The sequence below is a fragment of the Micromys minutus genome (assembly GCF_963924665.1).
Source record: "Micromys minutus genome assembly, chromosome: 17".
NCBI lineage: Eukaryota > Metazoa > Chordata > Mammalia > Rodentia > Muridae > Micromys > Micromys minutus.
The window spans coordinates 37435220-37455019 of NC_137952.1; the positions used below are offsets into that span (position 1 = coordinate 37435220).

At 42.0% G+C, this 19800-nt stretch overlaps 1 protein-coding gene across 1 annotated transcript in view; it reads left to right on the forward strand.

Moving 5' to 3' along the window:
- Nucleotides 1-2174: 2174 nt before the first annotated feature.
- Nucleotides 2175-19800, forward strand: part of ATRN (attractin) — a gene marked incomplete at its 5' end in the record, with an annotated part of 116494 nt that continues 98868 nt past the window's right edge. Inside the window, one exon of the mRNA XM_080930946.1 lies at nucleotides 2175-2695. Coding sequence (XP_080787072.1) covers nucleotides 2175-2695 — 521 coding nt within the window. The remainder of the gene's footprint in view (nucleotides 2696-19800) is intronic.

Below are 19800 nucleotides of genomic sequence, written 5' to 3' on the forward strand. Positions count from 1 at the left end.
TTATGTAGTTCAGTTCAATCAGGGCCTTCAGGGGATGCAGAGTGAGGATGGGCAGGGCCTGCCCTTGACACTGGTGTCTGAGCATGGATGCATTCCCATTCTCAACTCCCAGGTTACCCCCAGGTTAATCAGGGAGGTTCCACACGCATCTGTGAGGTTTCCTTTGTTTCCCAGGACCAGGTGCCCAAACTCTCAAGTATCTGCATAAGTATACGCCGCACGGCCCAAGATTATGAGCCAAAGTTCTGATTAACCTCTCTAAAGCAGGCTTGAAACAGCAACGAGTTCATCACTGGATGAGGCACAGGAGGAAAGATTTGTCCCTGTCTTAGGTGATGTCGATACGGTGAGAAATCTTGATGGTTAACTTGACTGTATCTGGGATCAACTGCAACACAAGCACATAGGCATTCTTGTGAAGAATTGTTTTTACTTTTCAAGACTAGGATTCTCTGTGTAGATCTGGCTGTTTTGGAATTCACTCTGTAGACCAGGCTGGCCTCAAAGTCACAAAGATTCACCGGTCTCTGCTTCTCAAGTGTTGGGATAAAGGCTTGGGCTGCCATTGCCTGGGCATGAAGAGTTGTTTTAATTGGACTATCTGTGGCAGAAAGACTCATGCTAAATCTAGGTAGCACTTTCTCATGGCCGATCACAGGACACAGAAGAAGGAACTTTGCTTTTTGTCTTCTAGTCCTTATTTCTGGAGACAAGTCCATCTTTTGTGTTTCTTCAGCGTTAACTCACTAATATTAGAGCTGACTTCTTTGGATCAGTCGTGAGGTCTCTGGGAATCTTTTAGGATTCCAGCACCAAACTGGGACTGCCGAGCCCAGACTTGTGGATCAAGCAACTACCAGACTCTCATCCTTTCTAGTGTGAGTCAGCCATTGTTGGACTACTCTGTAAGTCAACTTAATAAATCTCTTACCTATCTATCTATCAATCAATCTATCTATCTATTATCTATCTATCTATCATCTATCTATTATCTATCTATCATCTATCTATCTATCTATCTATCTATCATCTATCTATCTATCATCTATCTATCATCTATCTATTATCTATCATCTATCTATCTACCATCTATCTATTATCTATCTATCATCTATCTATTATCTATCTATCATCTATCTATCTATCTATCTATCTATCTATCTATCTATCTATCTATCTATCTACTGCTTTAGTGGAACAACACAGATGGCTAAAACAACCCAGATGGCTTCTTCACTCAGTGACTGTCCTTCCTATGATAAGCTTACCGGGTTCATGTGCCTGGGGTCTTTTCTCTCCACCTAACTTCTGTATGAATCTTTCCAAGGTGGAAGAGCAGGATCATCCCAGGACAACAAACAAATAGCCCCCCCCAACAAAAAACAGACCAAGGGTGTGAGGGAACAAAAAAATTAAGATCAGAGCTGGAACTGACACATTATCTACTTACCACATTCTTCTATTGGTTTAATGGAGTCAAGGTCCAGCATACATTCCAGGGATAAAGTCCCATACAAAGTTATGCTATTGGGAAGCATGAATCATTGGGAGTAGAAGGAGAAGTAACTAATGCTAGCAAGGAGGGTGTGCTAGCTGAGAGTGCTCCAGGTAATTCTGGGCTGTTCTTTCTTCAGAGAATATGGATAGGTCGTGGGGTACAAGATAAAGTCAAACTTCTCCTGCAGAATTTAAGGTACACATAGACCTGGTCTGCCACTGGTTCAATCTGCTATCAAGGAAAGCCTGGCTGTGTGTGCATTCATTCAGTCTGTTACACATTTATTCATATGCTGGAGGCTTAACACACGTGCCATTTTGTTATCTCTGTTTTAGAAACTCGAGTGCAGTAAGTACTACTTCTTTAGGTCTCAGTTAGCACACCACAGCATTAGGCAGCCTTTTGGACCCAGTTTTCCATCAAAATGGAATTGGGGCTACGAGTTGATGGGCAGGAGGCGTCCAAAGAGTAATACCACAGTCAGCTTGTCTAACAGAGCCAGGCAGCCGCTGTAAGCAAAGAACATCGATAGACTTGGGAATGCTCATCCGCGCTAAGACCCTGGGGCCGAGCAGGCTTACCCGCGGGACAAGCCGGAAGACCGCGGCCCTGGCTCCGCCCTCGCGCATGCCAGCCCCGCCCCTGCCCGCCGCACAGCTCGAGCCCCGCCTTGGGTATGGACCCGCCGGGCCACCGTCGCCCCGCCCCGCCTAGCGCGGCCAGGCGAAGGGGAGCCGGCGTGCGGGGTGTGTATGTGTTCGCTGGGCGCCGGCTCAGCCCCAGGAAGATGGTGGCGGCGGCGGCGGCGGCGGCGGCGACTGAGGCGCGGCTGAGGGGGAACACGACGGCGACAGCAGCGCCCGCGGGCAGGAAGGGCAGGCAGCACGGACCCTGCGCCGCGACAGGGGCCTGGAGGCCAGGACCGCGCGCCGGGCTGTGTCTCCCGCGGGTGCTGTCGCGGGCGCTGCCCCCGCCGCCGCTGCTGCCGCTGCTCTTTTCGCTACTGCTGCTGCCGCTGCCCCGGGAGGCCGAGGCCGCTGCGGTGGCGGCGGCTGTGTCAGGCTCGGCCGCAGCCGAGGCCAAGGAATGTGACCGGCCGTGTGTCAACGGCGGCCGCTGCAACCCTGGCACCGGCCAGTGCGTCTGCCCCACGGGTTGGGTGGGCGAGCAATGCCAGCACTGCGGGGGCCGCTTCAGGTGAGTGCGGGTGGGGAGTGCAGGCCCAGCCCGATGTTCCAGGCCCAAGGCAGGTGCAGGGCTTGGAGTCGCGAGAGTAGGGCTTGCCCCACTGTGTTGGATGGTCGCTTGCCTCCTGGGAGGGATATTCATATGGTGGACTTGGGGTCTACCAGTGGTGGAAGGTTGAGAAGGAACGGGAACACTCGGGAGGCATTTGTTGCTGTGGGTTAGATTTGAAGAGTATAAAAGCCGACCTCGACGACGGGCTTATTTAGGATAAACGAGGTATCAAGGAAAAGGTGAGTGAGTCAGTTCTTTAGCACTACCTTTTGATCAGCCTGAGAGATTGGATATGTGAGTACGTGGAAGAAGCACAGCCTAGGCATTGACATGGTGGGTGAAAATAGAAGGTAGAGTTGGGTTGTAAGATTTCAGGGATAAAAGGACCATTGATTGCTCCAAGGAACTGAAGAAACTTGTTTTTGGATCCTCACTGTTGGTGGCATATTGGAACCGGGCTGTCTAGGGAGGAGATTCCTATTAGCCCTGGATTCTCCACAAATATGCAGTTGGCCTGGTTTGGGACAGAACCTTTTGGAGAGATCACTTACTAATTAGCATTTATCTATGACATGCTTCTGTTGTGCGAGAATTTTTGGATAGTGCACACAGGTAGATCGATCAGCCAGAGTTTGTGGTTCACAAGAAGTTAGGAACACAGCAAGGGGAAGTTTCTGTGCACAGAATCCGAAGTTATAAGAACTGCAGTCCGTATTTCGGGCAGATAGTTACTCGATGACTGCGTTCCCCATTTGAGGAGATACTCGTTGACTGCGTTCCTCATTTGACGTGGAAAATTGAGGAAATGTGAACATGGCATAGGATTCTTGCTCCAACTGACCGTATGTTCTAGTGAGGGATGACAGGCAGTCAACAAAGTAACTAGACGAAAGGAATGAGCAGGGTGCTTTCAGATAGTAGTAAAGCTACCAACAAGATACAAACAGGTGGTCTTACAGGATTCTGGCAAGCTGGTGACATTAGAAGCCACTCATTTGCATGCCATTTAATCTGAGACCCGAACCCAGCATAGGAGAACCTGTGGAGATGAAGGGGCAGAGAGTATGTGATGAGGAGAAAGCAGAGAAGACTTGGAGGGTTCGATGACATTGAATTTGAGCATGTGAGGTTAAATAGGATCTGCAAGTGTGAAGTTGGGGAAAAGAATTCCAGATGGGAAAAAGATGCAGACATAGCAGTGGAGCCCAGAAGTTGGAGTTTTGCTGGTGTCCCTGTAGAATAGAGTTGTGAGGGAGAACTTTAGAATGTTAAAATAATAGATCTCTGTCTGATCTTCTAGGGGACTCAGATCAGTGACAAGATGAGCTCCTAAGTTCTATAATGGAGAAGCTAAGTAACCTCAGCACTGATATTTTGTGGGTTGACCTAACAGTTTAGGATGTTGTGATTTTAGGCGGCGAGATACAGTGGTAAACAAGTCGTACATAATTTTGTTCTTATAGAACTTACCTCTTCATTTGGGAGTAAAAAATACCGTAGCGGAGCTGGAGAGATGGCTCAGTGGTTAAGAGCACTTGTTGCTCTTGCAGAGGACTCAAGAGGTTCCCAGCACCCACATGGTGGCTCATGATCATGCCTTCTTTTGACTTTAGGCACCGGGCACACACGAAATAAAAATAAATATTTTTTAACTTTTTGAGACAGGGTTTCTCTGTGTAGTCATGGCTGCCCTGGAACTCACTCTGTAGACCAAGCTGGCCTCAAACTCACCGAGATCAGCCTGCCTCTGCCTCTTGAGTGTCAGGATTAAAGTCATGTGCCGTCCCCTCTGCCCCCCCAAATTAATCATTCTTAAAAGTTCTATAATTTTAAATCCAGTCATCAATACATTGTAATTTTGCTGTGGAGGTCTTGTCATCAGCTGTGGAGGTGAAGAGTAGGAGAAGCAGGTTTCAGAGCGAGACAAGAATTTATCTTTCTGTTGGGATATCCCTGAGGGTGGGTGTTGGAGGGCCAGGATGAGTGACACCAAGACAGGTTAGAGAGGAGATCCAGTGGTTAGTGAGAGAGGCCCGTGCAGTGCTATGAGGTAGGAGGTGGATTTAGAATTCTGACCTTTCACCAAAGAGCAATGGGATGCAACAGGTCACTCTGTTTTCATGAAATGATGGATTTAGACCGGAACCAGAAAGCCTTAAAGGTCAGTTGACTTTAGATGCTTCCGACATCAAGGGGATTGGTGGAGGGACCTTCAAATTCTGAAGACCTGGGCTTCCGGCATACGCAGTTATGGGCGGTTAGTTGATAGAGACTGCCGGTGTAGGTCAGAGACAGACACCACTGCTGTTGGTGGAGACAAGGCAGACATTGTGTGGGAGTTAGACATAAAATGGTTAGTCTTCCTTTCAGACTGGTTTGTTCTTGGAAGAGAGCACGGTAGGGAGGGGAAAGGGCTAGCTCTTACTTTGGATGATTGAGAGACATTATTTACAAGACACAGGGGCATTGGAAGGACTAGGCTGAGATAAGCTTAGATTTATACACAGAGTTTGGGGCATTTTCAAGGTATGTACCTGGCACATGCAAGTTGTTTGGGGTTATCTGCCTGTAAGAGGGCTTGCCAAGGAGAAAGATCTGTGTGTTTGTATGAATAGTTCAGACACTCTTTAGACAGAAGACAGGCACTCCTAATAAGGCCTCAGCTATTCTCATATGTAAGTGACTGTCACAGACATTCCCTTTGCACTTGTGCTCAATTAAGACTCAATCAAGACTGCCTCTGAAAACACTATTATAGTAAGTGGCTTTTAGGATTGTTAAGATAATAAAGGCCAGGAGTTGTGACACACACCTGTAATCTCAGAATGGTGAAGATCAGGAATTCAAATCAGCCTTGGGCTACATAGCAAGTTTGCAGCCTTTCTGATCTCTGATCTTTATGAGTCTCTCTCAAAAAAAAAAAAAAAAAAAAAAAAAGAAAAAAAGAAAAGAAAGGGCTTGAGAGTTAGCTCAGTGGTTAAGTGTTCTGACCGGTGACCTCTTCTACACCATGGATGCTCTGCAATGTGTAGTGCACAGTACACATAAATAAATCTAAGAAAACTTTAAAAATACACGTATGTATATTTTCTGACAGGACATCTGTCTCACGCCCATACTCACAGCTGTTGGGAAGCTGAGACCGGAGACACAGTTCAAGACAAGCATATTAAGTTCAAGGGTAACCTGAGGCTACTTGAACTTGTCTCGAAAACTCAAAATAAAGGGAAAGGAGCGAGTTAGAGTCCTTTGTGAAAACTTTTAGTTGAATAATTTTTCATTGAGAGTGAGTTAAGAGTTAAATGTTGCTTTTGATTACAAGGTTGATATGTATCCTGGTTTAACCTTCTTCTTCATCATCTTCTCTTCCTTCTTCAAGTTAAACTAACAGGCATTGAATGAATACATTCTGATTTTCAGTGTTATGCTGAATCTTGAATGGAGAGCCTCTTGCCTGCTAGGTGAACACTTTACTGCTTTGGTGTAGACGGCATCGAGTCAGGGCGTCTGCGTTTGTGCATGAGCGTGCATGCGTGCAGAGGTCAGAGGATAACTTGGTTCTGGAGCTTGGTCTCAAGTTGTCAGGCTTGTATGTCCAGTGCTTTTACACACTAAACTATCTTGCTGGCCCAGCTTTTAAGACTTATTTATTATGTAAATCCTGTGTTAGAAGACTGTCAGTCTTTTTTGTTACTTGAAAGGAATGTAGGATAGTGAAGCATTAGATCTCTTGAACTTTATCACTGGGTTCATATTATATGCTTAATTTAGGTAGGGGTATAGCACTTTATCCCCAGGAAATTCAGGATGTGCTATAAAATCTGAATTATTTTATGTGTATAGTAAATTACTTTTTTTTTCTAAATGAAAAATGATTTGTTATAGAGAATAAGTTAATAGTATCAATTCAATAAAAATAACTAAAGCTGAATGGTTATTAAGGTAGTATGCTTTAATTTTTATGTGACTTTTCATAATTCAGTGATCATAATTTTCTATTTGTGATATTACTGTTGAAAATTTTCTTAGGTGAATAAATAGGCCTCTATTAATTTAAAGGTTAAATATATTAAGTATGTTTGTGAAATTAACACATTTAATTCTTTAAGTTTCTTCTGTACAAACCTTGGAAGATGAAAGGGAGTAACATAGATTGGGCCTGTATAATTGCTTGCATTGTTAAGATGAACTTTCTGGAGAAGAAAGCATTTATTGGCATTTGCTTTGTGGCAGTATACACTTTAACAGTAGTGATGGTCATAGCAGCATCTCCCTCCATTTTAAGTATTTTTCCACTTTTTAAATGTCTTTAGAAATTACCTCTTAATTCTTAGTGTTCCCATTTCATAGGTAGGTAAACCGAGTTGAAAGTGGGGGGTGGGGTTAAAAGTTGCTGCTTGTGTATGACTGCGGGATGTTTATGTATAGACAGACATGCTTTTATATAAGGTCAGAAGACAATTTTATGGAGTTGGTTTTTTTTCCAGGTGGGTTCTGAAAGTCAAATTCAAGTTGCCAGGCTAAGTGATGAGCGTCTTCCTACCTTGAAGTATTCTTGTCTTGTTTTTTGTTTGTCGTTTTGTTCTTTCCTATCTCCACGCTGGGGATGGGATGCAGGGCTTTTTATATGCTAGGCGTGCATTACCATAGGGTGTGACCTAAGTACAGTGCTTGCAGATTTATTGCCTAACTTGTCCAAGGCCACAGAACTTGGGTGAAATTGGAATTTGAACATAGGCCATATGTGATTTTGAAATCCTGCTGTCTGTGATACTGTTTGCCCTTTCATTTTTGTCTGAGTCCAGTTACCTTTTGCAAACAGTCTATTGGAAGGACTGTCTTGATTCCAGCAAATGCCTTGAAAAACAAAGGAAGCAAAACCGATTTTTTAAATAGAAAAGGTAGCATAAACGCATCTTAGTTGCTTGAACTGTTGGCTGCTGGTCTGAGGACACAAATGCTCTTCTAACAGAGAGGGGATTCTGAAATTACAAATTGAAGAAAATGGCAAGTTAGGTTTCTTTGTAGTACTTGCTACTTGGTATTACCCTGAAGCCCTAAATTTTATGTTCATGAGCCCAACTTATGTTCTTATCTTTTTCTTGTGTGTGTGTGTTTGTGTGTGTGTGTGTGTGTGTGTGTGTGTGTGTGTGTATGTATGTGCTATTTCAGAGTTTGGAAGAGAGTGTAGGACATAGGCCACAGTAACTGGTACTGAGATTCTCTGTATATTACTATTTGTGGGATTGGTCTGATACAGATAAGGTATGAGTTATCCTGCCTAGCATCTTTATAATATAATTCTTGGGACTCTAATGAAAGTCATCTTTACTCATATGACTGATATATATATATATATATATATATATATATATATATATATATATATATATATATCTTTTGTCTTCTGTTTCTCCTTTACCTCTCTATCTTCTGTCATTTCTTGGCATCTTTATTGGGATGTTTTGCTGTGAGCTCCTCCTGAGCTGAGCCCAACACCAAACAGACTTCATACCCTCATTGAAAAGAAAATAGTTCTTTCTTACTTTTTTCTGTCAGTTGCAGTTTCTAGTTTAGCTAAGGAAAGCCCCCAAATTAGGAGGCTTGCTGCTGTTTGTATCTGTCTAAAGTTTTACTAGTCTCCTCTTGTCTTAAATGCACCTGGACCTTCACCTTATTGCTAGCCTGTCTGTGTTGCAACCTACATAACTGGTCTCACAGACCTTTAATGCCACCCCCCCACGTGCCATATAATCTCTTAAAAATGAGCCATTGTTATACTCAACAAGTTTTTCTTTTTGCAGTGTCTTACTCTGTAGTCCTGGATAGTCCTGAATTCACTGTGATCCTTCTGCCTCAGCTTCTCAACTATTAGGATTCTAGACAGAGCCACTGTGGCTGGCAGAAGAGTTCTTTTACAGCATTTCTTTTGGAAGTAAAGTCACTTGTAGCCAGGCCTGACAATCTGAGTTTTATCCCTAGGACCCACAGTGGAAGGAGAAAAATGCTGGAAAGGTTTTCTCTGATCTCCACATATAGGCAATGTGGCACACGTGTGTGCCTCTCTCCCCAATAAATGAATAAAAACTCAGAAAAGAAACAAGCAAGACTCTTATCTACAGAACAACCTTGACCAGTTGTAGACTTTCATCTCTATGCATATCCTTTTTTACAGACAAACCCTTCTACTTTGTAAGTTTTTCATTTTGTTTAGGATTTTTGTTTTGGTTTTGGTCTCTGCTGAATTCCATGCTTACTCCCTCTTTCTATATCCCTGCCGCTGTCTCCCCCCCCCCCCAAAAAAAAAAAAAAGCTGGGGATTTGTCCTTCCTAGGCAAGCTTTTTACTGAGTTAAATATTCAGTCCATTTTAAAATGGCTTTTCCAGGCAGTTTTTGAACTTCCTATGTAGCCTAGGATGGCCTTAAACTTCTGGCCCTCCTGCCTGCTTCTCCCAAGTACTGGGCTTATAGGAGGATGCCAGATCTTATTTTCAGTTACTTAATTTTTTTTTTTTTTTTTTTTGAAACAGGGTACTGCTGTAGAGCCCTGGCTGGCCTGGAACTCTGTATAGATCAGGCTGGCCTGAGGCTTGTAGAGACTGTGCTCGGATTAAAGGTGTGTACCACCATACCCAGAGTATCTTTAGTTCTTTATAAAAGTAGCTGGATCTCTTAACATTATCTTTCAAAGAATTGAGCCATCCACCTGTTCAATTGATTATCTTATGAATGATTATTATGCAGGCAGTATATGATGCTGAATTAGTATGAGTTAGAAAGATTCAGTCTTTTGAGAGCTCTAATAGACAACATCAGAGAGGAAATCTTTGAGCAAATCTACAAGTTTGCGTATGATTAGGCCGAGGAAGAAAGATAGTGCAGGAGGAATCAAGAGTTTTTGTGTAGGCAAAGCATGGGTTATCATACTTAGTGCCTTCATTTCTAGTGTGTACTACATGATGCTGGCTTGTCACAACGGATTCTCTCATAGTTTTAGAGGCTGCATGTCTGAAATGAGGTAAAAATGGTGCATGCTGCTTCTGAAGACTGGAGAGGATATGTTCCCTGCCCTTGTCTTAGCTTTTGGAGTATCAGCAATCTTTGTCATTCCGTGGCAAGTTTAGCCTCCTCCTCCACCAGTCATTCTTACATGGTGCCCTTACACAGAATCACATCATGTGTACATGCATGACCTTTTCCTAATCTGACTGTATCTGCAAAGACCTAGACGTCACACTGACAGGTAACTAGGGTTAGTGCTTCAACATACATTCTTGTAGGACAAAGTTCACTCCACAGCAGTTAATGGAACTGAAACAAATGGATATTGTTGAAGAAGCCAGTGCCGAGGGTGTGGAGTGGAGGTGGATTAGAAGGAAAGGTGACAGTGACCTTCTATTTCTCCTTCCTAAGAGCCTGCAGCTTCAACTTGTGTCCTTGACTGAGGATACCCACCATCAAGGCTGCCAGTTTTTGGTTGTGATTGTTTGGAGACTGGCATGTGACCTAAGCTGTTTAATCAAAGGGAATCTCAGGACTTGCTGGAGACTTCTCCGTGGTACTTATGAAGGAGATGCTTTGTCCTTTCTGTAGTGACCGGCTTTAGAAACGATGCAGCTAACAGTGCTGTGGGGAGCCGATTCCACCCCAAATCAGGGCACATTCCAGAGGAGGGAGGGTAGCAGAGGAAGCAATGCTTCAGATATGACTGACCGACTGAACCTATGGGCCAGGCCTCTCCTGAGGCCCTACCTTCTGAGGTCGTGAGGTACCACTGTTTTTGTTTTTCTTAAGCCTTAGACTTGATATCTTGTCAATTAAATTGAAACTTCCTGCTATGGTAAGTTTCATAAGGAGGGAGGGCGCCCAATACTGTAGCACATTACCAAGGGTTACTTCTGCTAAAGGCTCATAGTCAAATAGTTTTGTTTACTACAGTGTAGAGGCATGAATACAAATATACAGAGGGTCAGGGTATATTTACCATCAGAACAGTTCTACTAACTACGTCTAGTGATTTAATACAATTGTGGCTCATCTTGAGAATTAAATGCAGAAGTGACTGGCTGAACCGACATCTTATGCTAATTTTTGGTTTTAATATGAAATTGTTTCCAGAAGTAAAATGAAGCTTTATTTATACTTTGTGAAATGCGAGTATCTGAATATTTAGCAGTCACTGAGATGAAACTGGTTTTCACTTAAATAGAGCTCTGTTGGCCTGCCTTTTCATGTTGTAACTTTCTTTCCTATTCCCTTTTCTTACACTTTCAAATGCAGGGATATTGACTTGACATTCGCCCCCCCCCCCTTCTTAGGATTGCTTTCTTGTACTTTTTTTTTTCTTATTTTATATATGCCACACCTTTCAGTTACTTTTCTTTCTTTTTTTCTTTCCTCCATTCTCCCTTCATTTCTTGAGAATTGGAGCTGTGTGTCTCAGGCTACCTACAGCCTCTCACTTGCATGTGAGCCAGCCTTCTGAGTGCTGGGGTCACAGGCATGTACCACCATAACCGCCTGGGACATTAACTGCTTTCCTTTTATCATTTGAGGCTATAATTTGGTTTTAACCTTTCAATTTTTAAACCTTCAAGTCTTCAGATATTTTTTTCTCCTCCAAGTTACATTTTGAGTGAACATTAAATCTGACTATGTATTTGCATATTTACTTGTTTAGAATTCTTTATTTTTCATTTATAAAAATTAATTTTAGTCATGGATGAATACATATTTTATTTTAGTATTTGAATTGAATAACATATGGTACTTATTAAATGAATGGAATTTTCATTTAATTCCTCTTGGTCTTTTGTATTCTTTTTTTAAAGAAGATTTTCCTTTTTGGCAGTAGTTTACCCGGCCACAGCTTTTCTAAATTATCATCTTTTCTAAGCTCTGTAACACATTGGGATTCCTCACATTTTGGCTTTCTTACTTTTCTTTTAAAGCCTCCCTCCATACCATGTGTCCCCTGACATCTATTATGGCTTAAACTGCAAGGCTTGTCTTCTCCTCCCCTCTGCTATCCTGCTCAGGGCAGCTACTAAGATTTATAGCTTGCTGGCTCTGGGCAACTTCCTTTTAAATTCAAATAAAATTGTCCTTGAGCTTAAAATTGAGTGTGTGTGTGTGTGTGTGTGTGTGTGTGTGTGTGTGTGTGTGTGAGAGAGAGAGAGAGAGAGAGAGAGAGAGAGAGAGAGAGAGACTTCGAGTCTGTGTAAGAGTATGTACACATATGCATGGGTGCCCAAGGAAGTCAGAAGAGGTTGGATCTCCTAGAGCTGGAGTTGCAGGCATTTGTGAGCTCTGATGTGGGTGGGTGGAGGCTTGGGATTTAAACTCTCAAGAGCCACCTTGCAGTGCCATTTTCCTGGACTTTGTTGTGTAACTATGTTCTGTGTTTTGTTGTTTTGAGACAGGATCTTACTGTGTAGTTCTGCTGACCTCACAGAACTCAGAAATCTGCCTCTGTGTCCTGAGTGTTGAGATTAAGGGTGTGCACCACTACACCATCACATACTAGATCCACACCTTACCTGCCCTCAATTGAAATGGTCTCACTCTGTGTATTTCAGGCTTCTTTTGAACTCTGTGTGTAGCCTAGACCAGTCTGCAGTACTGTGATAATAGGCATGCACCATGAATCTTGTAAAATAATTTGTTAATTAGGATCATAATTGTACTGGCAAGTTTTAAGTCACCTTGACACAAACTAGAGTCATCTGAGAAAAGGAAATCTCAATTGAAAAAATGCTCCTGTCTTAGTTACTTTTTTATTCCTATGAAGAGACACCATGGTTAAGGTAAAATAAAGCTTATAAAAGAAAGCATTTAATTGATCCTTGCTAACAGTTTCAGGGGGTGAGTCTATGACCATTGTGTCAAGAAGTGTGATGACTGGCAATTAGGCATGGCACTGGAGTAGTAGCTGAGAGCTCACATTTAATTCACTAGCAGGCCTGGCCTGGGCTTTAGAAACCTCACAGCCCACCTGCAGTGACATACTTCCTCCACCAAGGCCACACCTTCTAATCCTTTATAAACAGTTCCACTGACTGGGAGCTATATTTACAAATATATGAATCTATGGGGACCATTCTTTTTTAAACCATCATAGTCCCCAAACCGGATTGGCCCATGGGCAAGCCTGTGCTGCATTTTCTTGATTGATGATTGATATTTACTGTGGACAGTGTGAACTGATGGTTCCAGTTGCTCAAAGATCACAGGCTGAGCAAGCCACGAGAAACAAGACAGCAAGCAGTGCTCCTCCCTGGCCTCTGTATCACTTCTTCCTCTAGATTCCTACCTTGACTTCTCTCAGTGATGGAGTGTAATATGGAACTATAAGCTTAAATAAATCTTTTTCTCCCAAGTTGCTTTAGTAATGGTGTTTTATCACAGTGATTGAAACCCTACGACAACACTATAGGCTGGTGGGGAGGGGTACTGAAATTTTAATCTAGGGTTTTGCACATTCTTAGGCAAGTACTCTGTCACTGATATACATCTCTAGTCTACAATGTACATTTTAAATCTTATAATGATACAATATAAAAGAAAATTGAGTTTTAGCTTTAAAATTTTTTTATGTTTAATTACTTTCAATTATGTAAAAAAAACCCCAAGATTTATGGATAATGTAAAATCGCATTTAATTTAAGATCACACTGGACCTGGTGGCACAGTCCTGTAAGCCCAGGTACTTGGGGCCTAAGGCAGAAACATTCCAAGTTCAAGGGCTTCCTATGTACAAAGTGAGTTCAAAGCAGGTCTAAGAACCCCCCACCCCCCGTGTGTGTGTGTGTGTGTGTGTGTGTGTGTGTGTGTGTGTGTGTGTGTGTGTGTGTGTATGTGTCTTTCAAGCTTGAAGTGGAAGGGGGCTGTAGTGAGTGAGGGCTGTGGTGGGGGCTGTGGGGGGACTGTGGAGAGGCTATGGTGGGGGATGTGGTGGAGGCTGTGGTGAGGGCTGTGGTGGGGGCTGTGGTGGAGGCTGTGGTGGGGGCTGTGGTGGGGGCTGGGGTGGAGACTGTGGTGGGGGATGGGGTGGAGACTGTGGTGGGGGATGGGGCGGGGGCTGTAGTAGCAGCTGTACTCAGCTGCGGCTCAGTCATTGTGTTGCTTGCATAGCCTGTGACTACTCTGGGTTAGATTCAGGGCCACAAAAATTTTTTTGAGATTAAATATTTATTAAACTACTGAATTTGATTGTTTTTTCCTGTTAAAAATAGGTAATTTTCTTTATTTGATGTGTTTTAATAATTATTTTAGATTTGTTGTTTTTTTTTAACCTAAATGATAGTTTCCAAATATTTGTAAGCATTTCTCTATAGAAAAGCACATTTCCTGTTTGTTTTTTTCCCCCTTTCCCTATAAATGAAAGACCAAGCCAGCTATAATTGTCACTTGACTTTCCTTTGCTTAAAAAGTATTTTATTTCCTTTATTATTGTGTGTGTGATATGTGTGTGGATGTGCACATGGCATGACAAGCAGAGGTCAGAGGAGGATACTGTGGAGTTGGCTCTTGCTTTTTACCTTTCTTCTTCCTTCCACTTTAAATACTAGAGATGTCTTACAAAGCTATAAAAGATTGTGTTCAGAAAGCATGGCAAAGGTGATAGTGAGGCACTTTTGATATGAGACTGATTTATGGTCTGCTCTTTATGTCATCATGTTTCTCTTTAACAAATGTCATTAGCATACTTTAGTTGGAACAGCATTTGAACCACTGGTTGACACTGACCAGCATGAACAAAACTATTTGGATGCTTAAAAGTGATCAGATATTTGGTGCTAGGTCAGTTCCTGGAGTAAATTTGTTTTGTTTTGAGCCAGGGTCTCATGTAGCCAAGGACCTTGAGTTCTGACTTTCCTGTTTCTACCTTCTGAGTGCTGGAATTACAAGGAAGTGCCACCATAGCGTGCCATTGTGGCGTTTTAAACAAGATGTGCCCCATAATTCTTGGTGGCTATTTGGAATTATTAGGTGTGGTCTTGCTGGAGGAAGTTATGTCACTAGGAGCTGGCTTTGAGGTTTCAAAGGACTGATGACATTTCTAGTTAGCTCTCAGCTTCCTGTTTGTGGATGGAAATGTGAGCTCCCTGCTGCTCCAATTACCTGTTGCCTGCTACCTCATGGACACTTATGCTTTTGGTACTGTAAGCCCCAAGTCAACCCATTCTTCCATAAGTCACCTGGTCTTGGCGTTTTATCCCAGCTGTGGAAAAGAACCTAAGAGCCATCATGCCTGTTTTGATTTGTTTTTGTTTTTTTTTTTTTTTTTTTTTTTTTGGTGCTAGACATTTTAGGCAAGCACTCTACCAAAAGCTACATCCTCACTCCTGTTTTTCAAGTGTGCAGAAGAGATGAAAGAAATAACAAGATGAAATCTGTGATTTATCACTTAGTACTCCTGAATTTTTTTTCATATTGCTATTCTAAATAGTAAATATTACAGATGTTGTGATATGTATAGTAAAGCCTTTATGTCTGGCTCCAAATGAAGTGTGTGTGTGTGTGTGTGTGTGTGTGTGTGTATGAATTACTGTTATTACTTTGTATACATCTAAGCAAATCATACTAATGTATTTTTTGAATCAAGGTATCACTTTGTAGCTCTGGCTGTCCTGGAATTCACTATGTAGATCAGGCTGGCCTCAAACTAAAAGATCCACCTGCTTCTGCCTCCCAAGTGTTGGAATTAAAGGCATATTGACATCGTGTCCAGCTATTAGTATTTTTAAAAAATTGTTTATGTGTAAGTATGTATTTATGGGACCATGTGGGTGCTCTTGGAGGCCATAAAAGGGTGTTGGATCCTCTGGAACTGGAGTTGCAAGCTCAGCCACCTGTTGGTGCTGGGAACCAAACTTGGGTCCTCAGGAAGGGCAATGGTGCTTGCTGAGCAGTCTCTCCAGCCCTGTGATATATATTTTCACAAATAACACATGTATTTATATGTATATGTATATGTATACACACATACATGTTAATATCTAATGGTAGTTACAAGTGTTATGGGCTTTCCTTCCTTATGTTTGTACATAAGTGGCATAAACAGGTCACTGGTTTGTACCTTGCTTTTCTCTCTCTGTCTCCTGAGTAAAGTATCTTGGAGAAGCTTATATATTTAAACATTTTTATGTTTATTTATTTGGTGGGGGGATGGGTGTGCCATGCTGCTTGTGTGGAGATCAGAGAACACCTTTCAGGAGTTGGTTCTCCCACTGTATGAGTTGTGGGGATCCAGCTCAGGTCATCAGTCTCAATGACAAGTACCTAGTGGGCCTTCTTGCTGGTCCTAGTAGCTAGATTCTATTGTATGGATGTGCCTTAATTATTTAAAATGTTATGTGGAAGTAGTGAGTGATGGGAGGTGGAGGCAGGAAAATAGAAAGTTTTAAGTCAGCCTAGGTCACATGAGACTCTCTCCTGTTTTCCTTTGCTTCCTTTTTTGGGTCCTGGTATGTGTATGTGTGAATTTACGTATAGCTTAGGGTCATACATTGAAGTCAGAAGGTGTGGGGAATCTCTGTCACTTTTTGCCTGTTCCTTGGGTCAAGGTCTCTCTAACACCTAGCTCTTGTTTTCTTGTTTAGGCTAGATTACAGCAAGTCTTGGCCATATTACTGTCTCTGCCCCTTGAGGGCATGACCCTTAGGTCACAAGGACATGCAGAATGCCTGGCTTGTTATAGGCTGAGATGCAAACTCCAGTCAGCCCTTATTACATAGTAAGACCTCTAACCATTGAGCTATCTCTCTAACCCTAAAGAGCCATCTCTTCATTACCTCCCCTGCCTCCTTCCTTACTCTGCCTTGCTTTCTTTTTCCTTTGAAACAGGATCTCACTATATAGCCTTGGCTGGCCTGGAACTTGCTATGTAGACCAGTGTGGTCCTATTTGCCTCTGCTTAAGGAGTGTTGGGATTAAAGGGATGCACTCAAGGCATTAGGTTTGAGACCCTTTCTTAAAACAAAGCAAAACAAATCTTGTGTACAAGTGCAAACATTATTTTATGTATTTGTGGGTCTGTCTTTAGGAATGAGGTCTCAGACATGAAATGGCTGTAACAGGATATATGCATCTAAAATTCTGTCTCACACTGCTAATATCTTCCTGCACAGAGATTGTCCCAGGTTTGTTACTAGCATCAATAAAGTTTGTCTTAAATTTTATGACACCCTTTGCTTTTTTGTGATGCTGGGAATTGAATCTAGAGCATCTTGCATACCAAGAAAATGTTCTATAATAGCTAAGCAGACAGACAGAAAGTTCAACTCTTAGTTGTGCATTTTCCTGTGGGGTTTATGCTTTTTGTTTTGTTTTAAAATTCTCTTATTGTACCAACCTTGTAGAGATCTTTCCTTTTTCACATTCTGATTGTCCACTTGTAATGCATTTCTATGAATTGTTTGTTTTGATGCCCGTACTTAGTCTTGATAAAGTATCTTATAAAAGATAAGCAGTCGTCTCAGTCCCATTTATATTATATATAAGTGTGCTTTTCCTTTCATTGTTTTGAAATAGACCCCAGACATAGAACACTTCAAATTTATCTTGCTTGTTCTTAGCCATTTTGACTTTTAATTTCAAAAATGATGCTGAGATTAAGCTGGGGAAATTTTTGTTATCTTTGTTTAATATATTATTATTAAGTATTATTATTATTGACAGGGTTTCTCTGTATAGCTCTAGCTGTCCTGGAACTTGTTCCTTAGACCAGACCGGCCTCAGACTCAGAGATCTACTTGCCTTTGCCTTTGAAGTGCTGGGATTAAAGCTGTGTGCCATCATTGCCCTACAAGTTTTATTATTTTTAATTAAGCGTGTGTGCGTATTTGCATATACATGCAGGTGCCCATGGAGGCCAGAGGCAGATAATGGATCTGGAGTTACAGCAGTCAGTTGTGAACCCCCCTATGTGTTGGTCTGACTTTGATGCACTCTTAGCCATCGACCCATCTTTCCAGTCCCTGTCTATTTGTTTCTTCTATAAAAGATGGATAAAAACTCTTAATAAGGATATTTTATATGTTCATTTATTTAGGTCTCATGTATTTCAATAAATATATCTTTTTAAAACATTGTATGACATTTGTTAGGTTTACCCCTGGGTATGTAGTTTTGCTGTCTTTGCTATAATTGATAAATGTAGAATACAGGGTTTGAACTTCATTTTTTATTTAATTTTGATTACTTTTAGATGAATTCTTGTGTTTTTGAGGATTTTTCGTTCTTGAATTACACAATCTTCCTACCTTAGTCTTTCATTATCTGGGCTTACGGGATGTGGGGTTTTTATTTATTTGTTTGTACGTATGTAAGTGTGTATGCACAAGGACATACATGTGCTGTGGCATGTGTTTGGAAGTCAGAGAACACCTTTCTGGAGTTGCCTTTTCTCTTTACACCGTGTGGTACTTGGGATTGTCAGGCTTGGATTAAAGGGTTTTTAGGTGACAAGTCATCTAGCCAGCCCTCAGTACTTATTATTTTTTGAGATAGGATTGCATTCTGTAGCCCACAGATATATGCTTGTATATCTGTGTGAATGTATGGATGGATGTGTGAGTATGTGCAAGCTTGTGTGTTAGTGTGAGTGTCTGTGTGTATGCATGGAGAAGAGGGCTGGTGTTCTGTCACTCTGCCTTTTTCTTGGAAGCAGGATCTGCTTTCTGCCTCCCTTGGAGCTGAGGCTGCAGGTACTTGTGTGCCTGTGGGGCTAGGATCAGAACTTTGGTCCTCATGATTATGAATTAAGTACTCTTAACTGTTGAGCCATCCTCCAGCTACTTCTTTATTATTGTTGTCCTTCAAGTATATTTTGGCTTTTATTGTCTCGTGGTATTCTCATGTAGATTTTAGAAACATCTTGGCCACTTGTGGTTAGGAATATTGAAGATGTGGTTAGGACAGTATACCTAACCTTAATTCAGTTTGAAGAGAATTGGGAGCTTTTATAATTATTTCCAGACCATGGACGGACCTCCTCCCCTTTGTGTTGAAGGTGGAACCCAGGGCCTATACATGCTTGGCAGGCTTTCTGGAATTGAACTACATTTCCAGCCCCAACTTTTAAAATTTAGAACGTATTATGTTTCAATAAGATTTTTATAGTTTTCTGTGTTGAGGTGTTATATATCTCAAAGCATTTGTCATTTTTGTGTGATTGTAAATCATGTCATTTGATATTTTATTTTCTTTTTAAATTTTAAAATGTGTGTGTGTGTGTGTGTGTGTGTGTGTGTGTGTGTGTAGTGAGTGGGTGGGTGGAAATCAGAGACTAATTTTCAGAAGTTATTTCTCTTTTTTACTATGTGGGGCCCAAGTATTGCACTCAGGTTGTTTAATTTGGCAGCAAGTGCCTATTGAGCCCTAAATTTCATTTTATTTTTGAATTGTTGCCAGTAGTAGTGAATTCCACTAGTCTACCCCTGGTTTCTCTTTCTTCCTCTTTTGTAGTCACCCAGGACTACAGCATTTACCCTGTGGGGTGAGAGATTGATTGATTGACTGATTGATTGATTTACTTACAAAAACCTGGTCTCCTCATATAGGCTGTGTTATCCTAAATGCTGGGATTATGGATGTGTACACCACACCAAGCTGGGAAAGTTGTTCTAGAGTAATGTTGTGATGTGATAAGGCATGGGGATTTATGGTCAGTGTTGTTGCAGTGTGGGCCTCTTAGTCTGGGGACATAGGGCAGAGAAGGGAAGTGAAACAAGTTGGAGCTGGGTTTTGATGGACTTTGTGTGCTGTGCTAACGCACATGGAAGTTCCTAGGCAGTTTTGGCAGGGTTAGGTTGGTCTTTGAGGAAGATGCCTTGTGCCCCAGAACTGCCTGGTTAGGGAGTTGGACTGAGCCATTTGTTAAGAGGCCTTTACTGGGGGACTAGGTGAGGATGGGGAGAGTTTAAATTAGCAGCTGGCACATGGTGGGGCAGAGAGATAAAGGTGAAGTCATTTGTTGTGAGATGATGGGACTGAGGTACAGGGTGAGTCTGTAGGCTTCAGAACACAGGGTAGATGATGTCAAAATGGCTGTAAACCC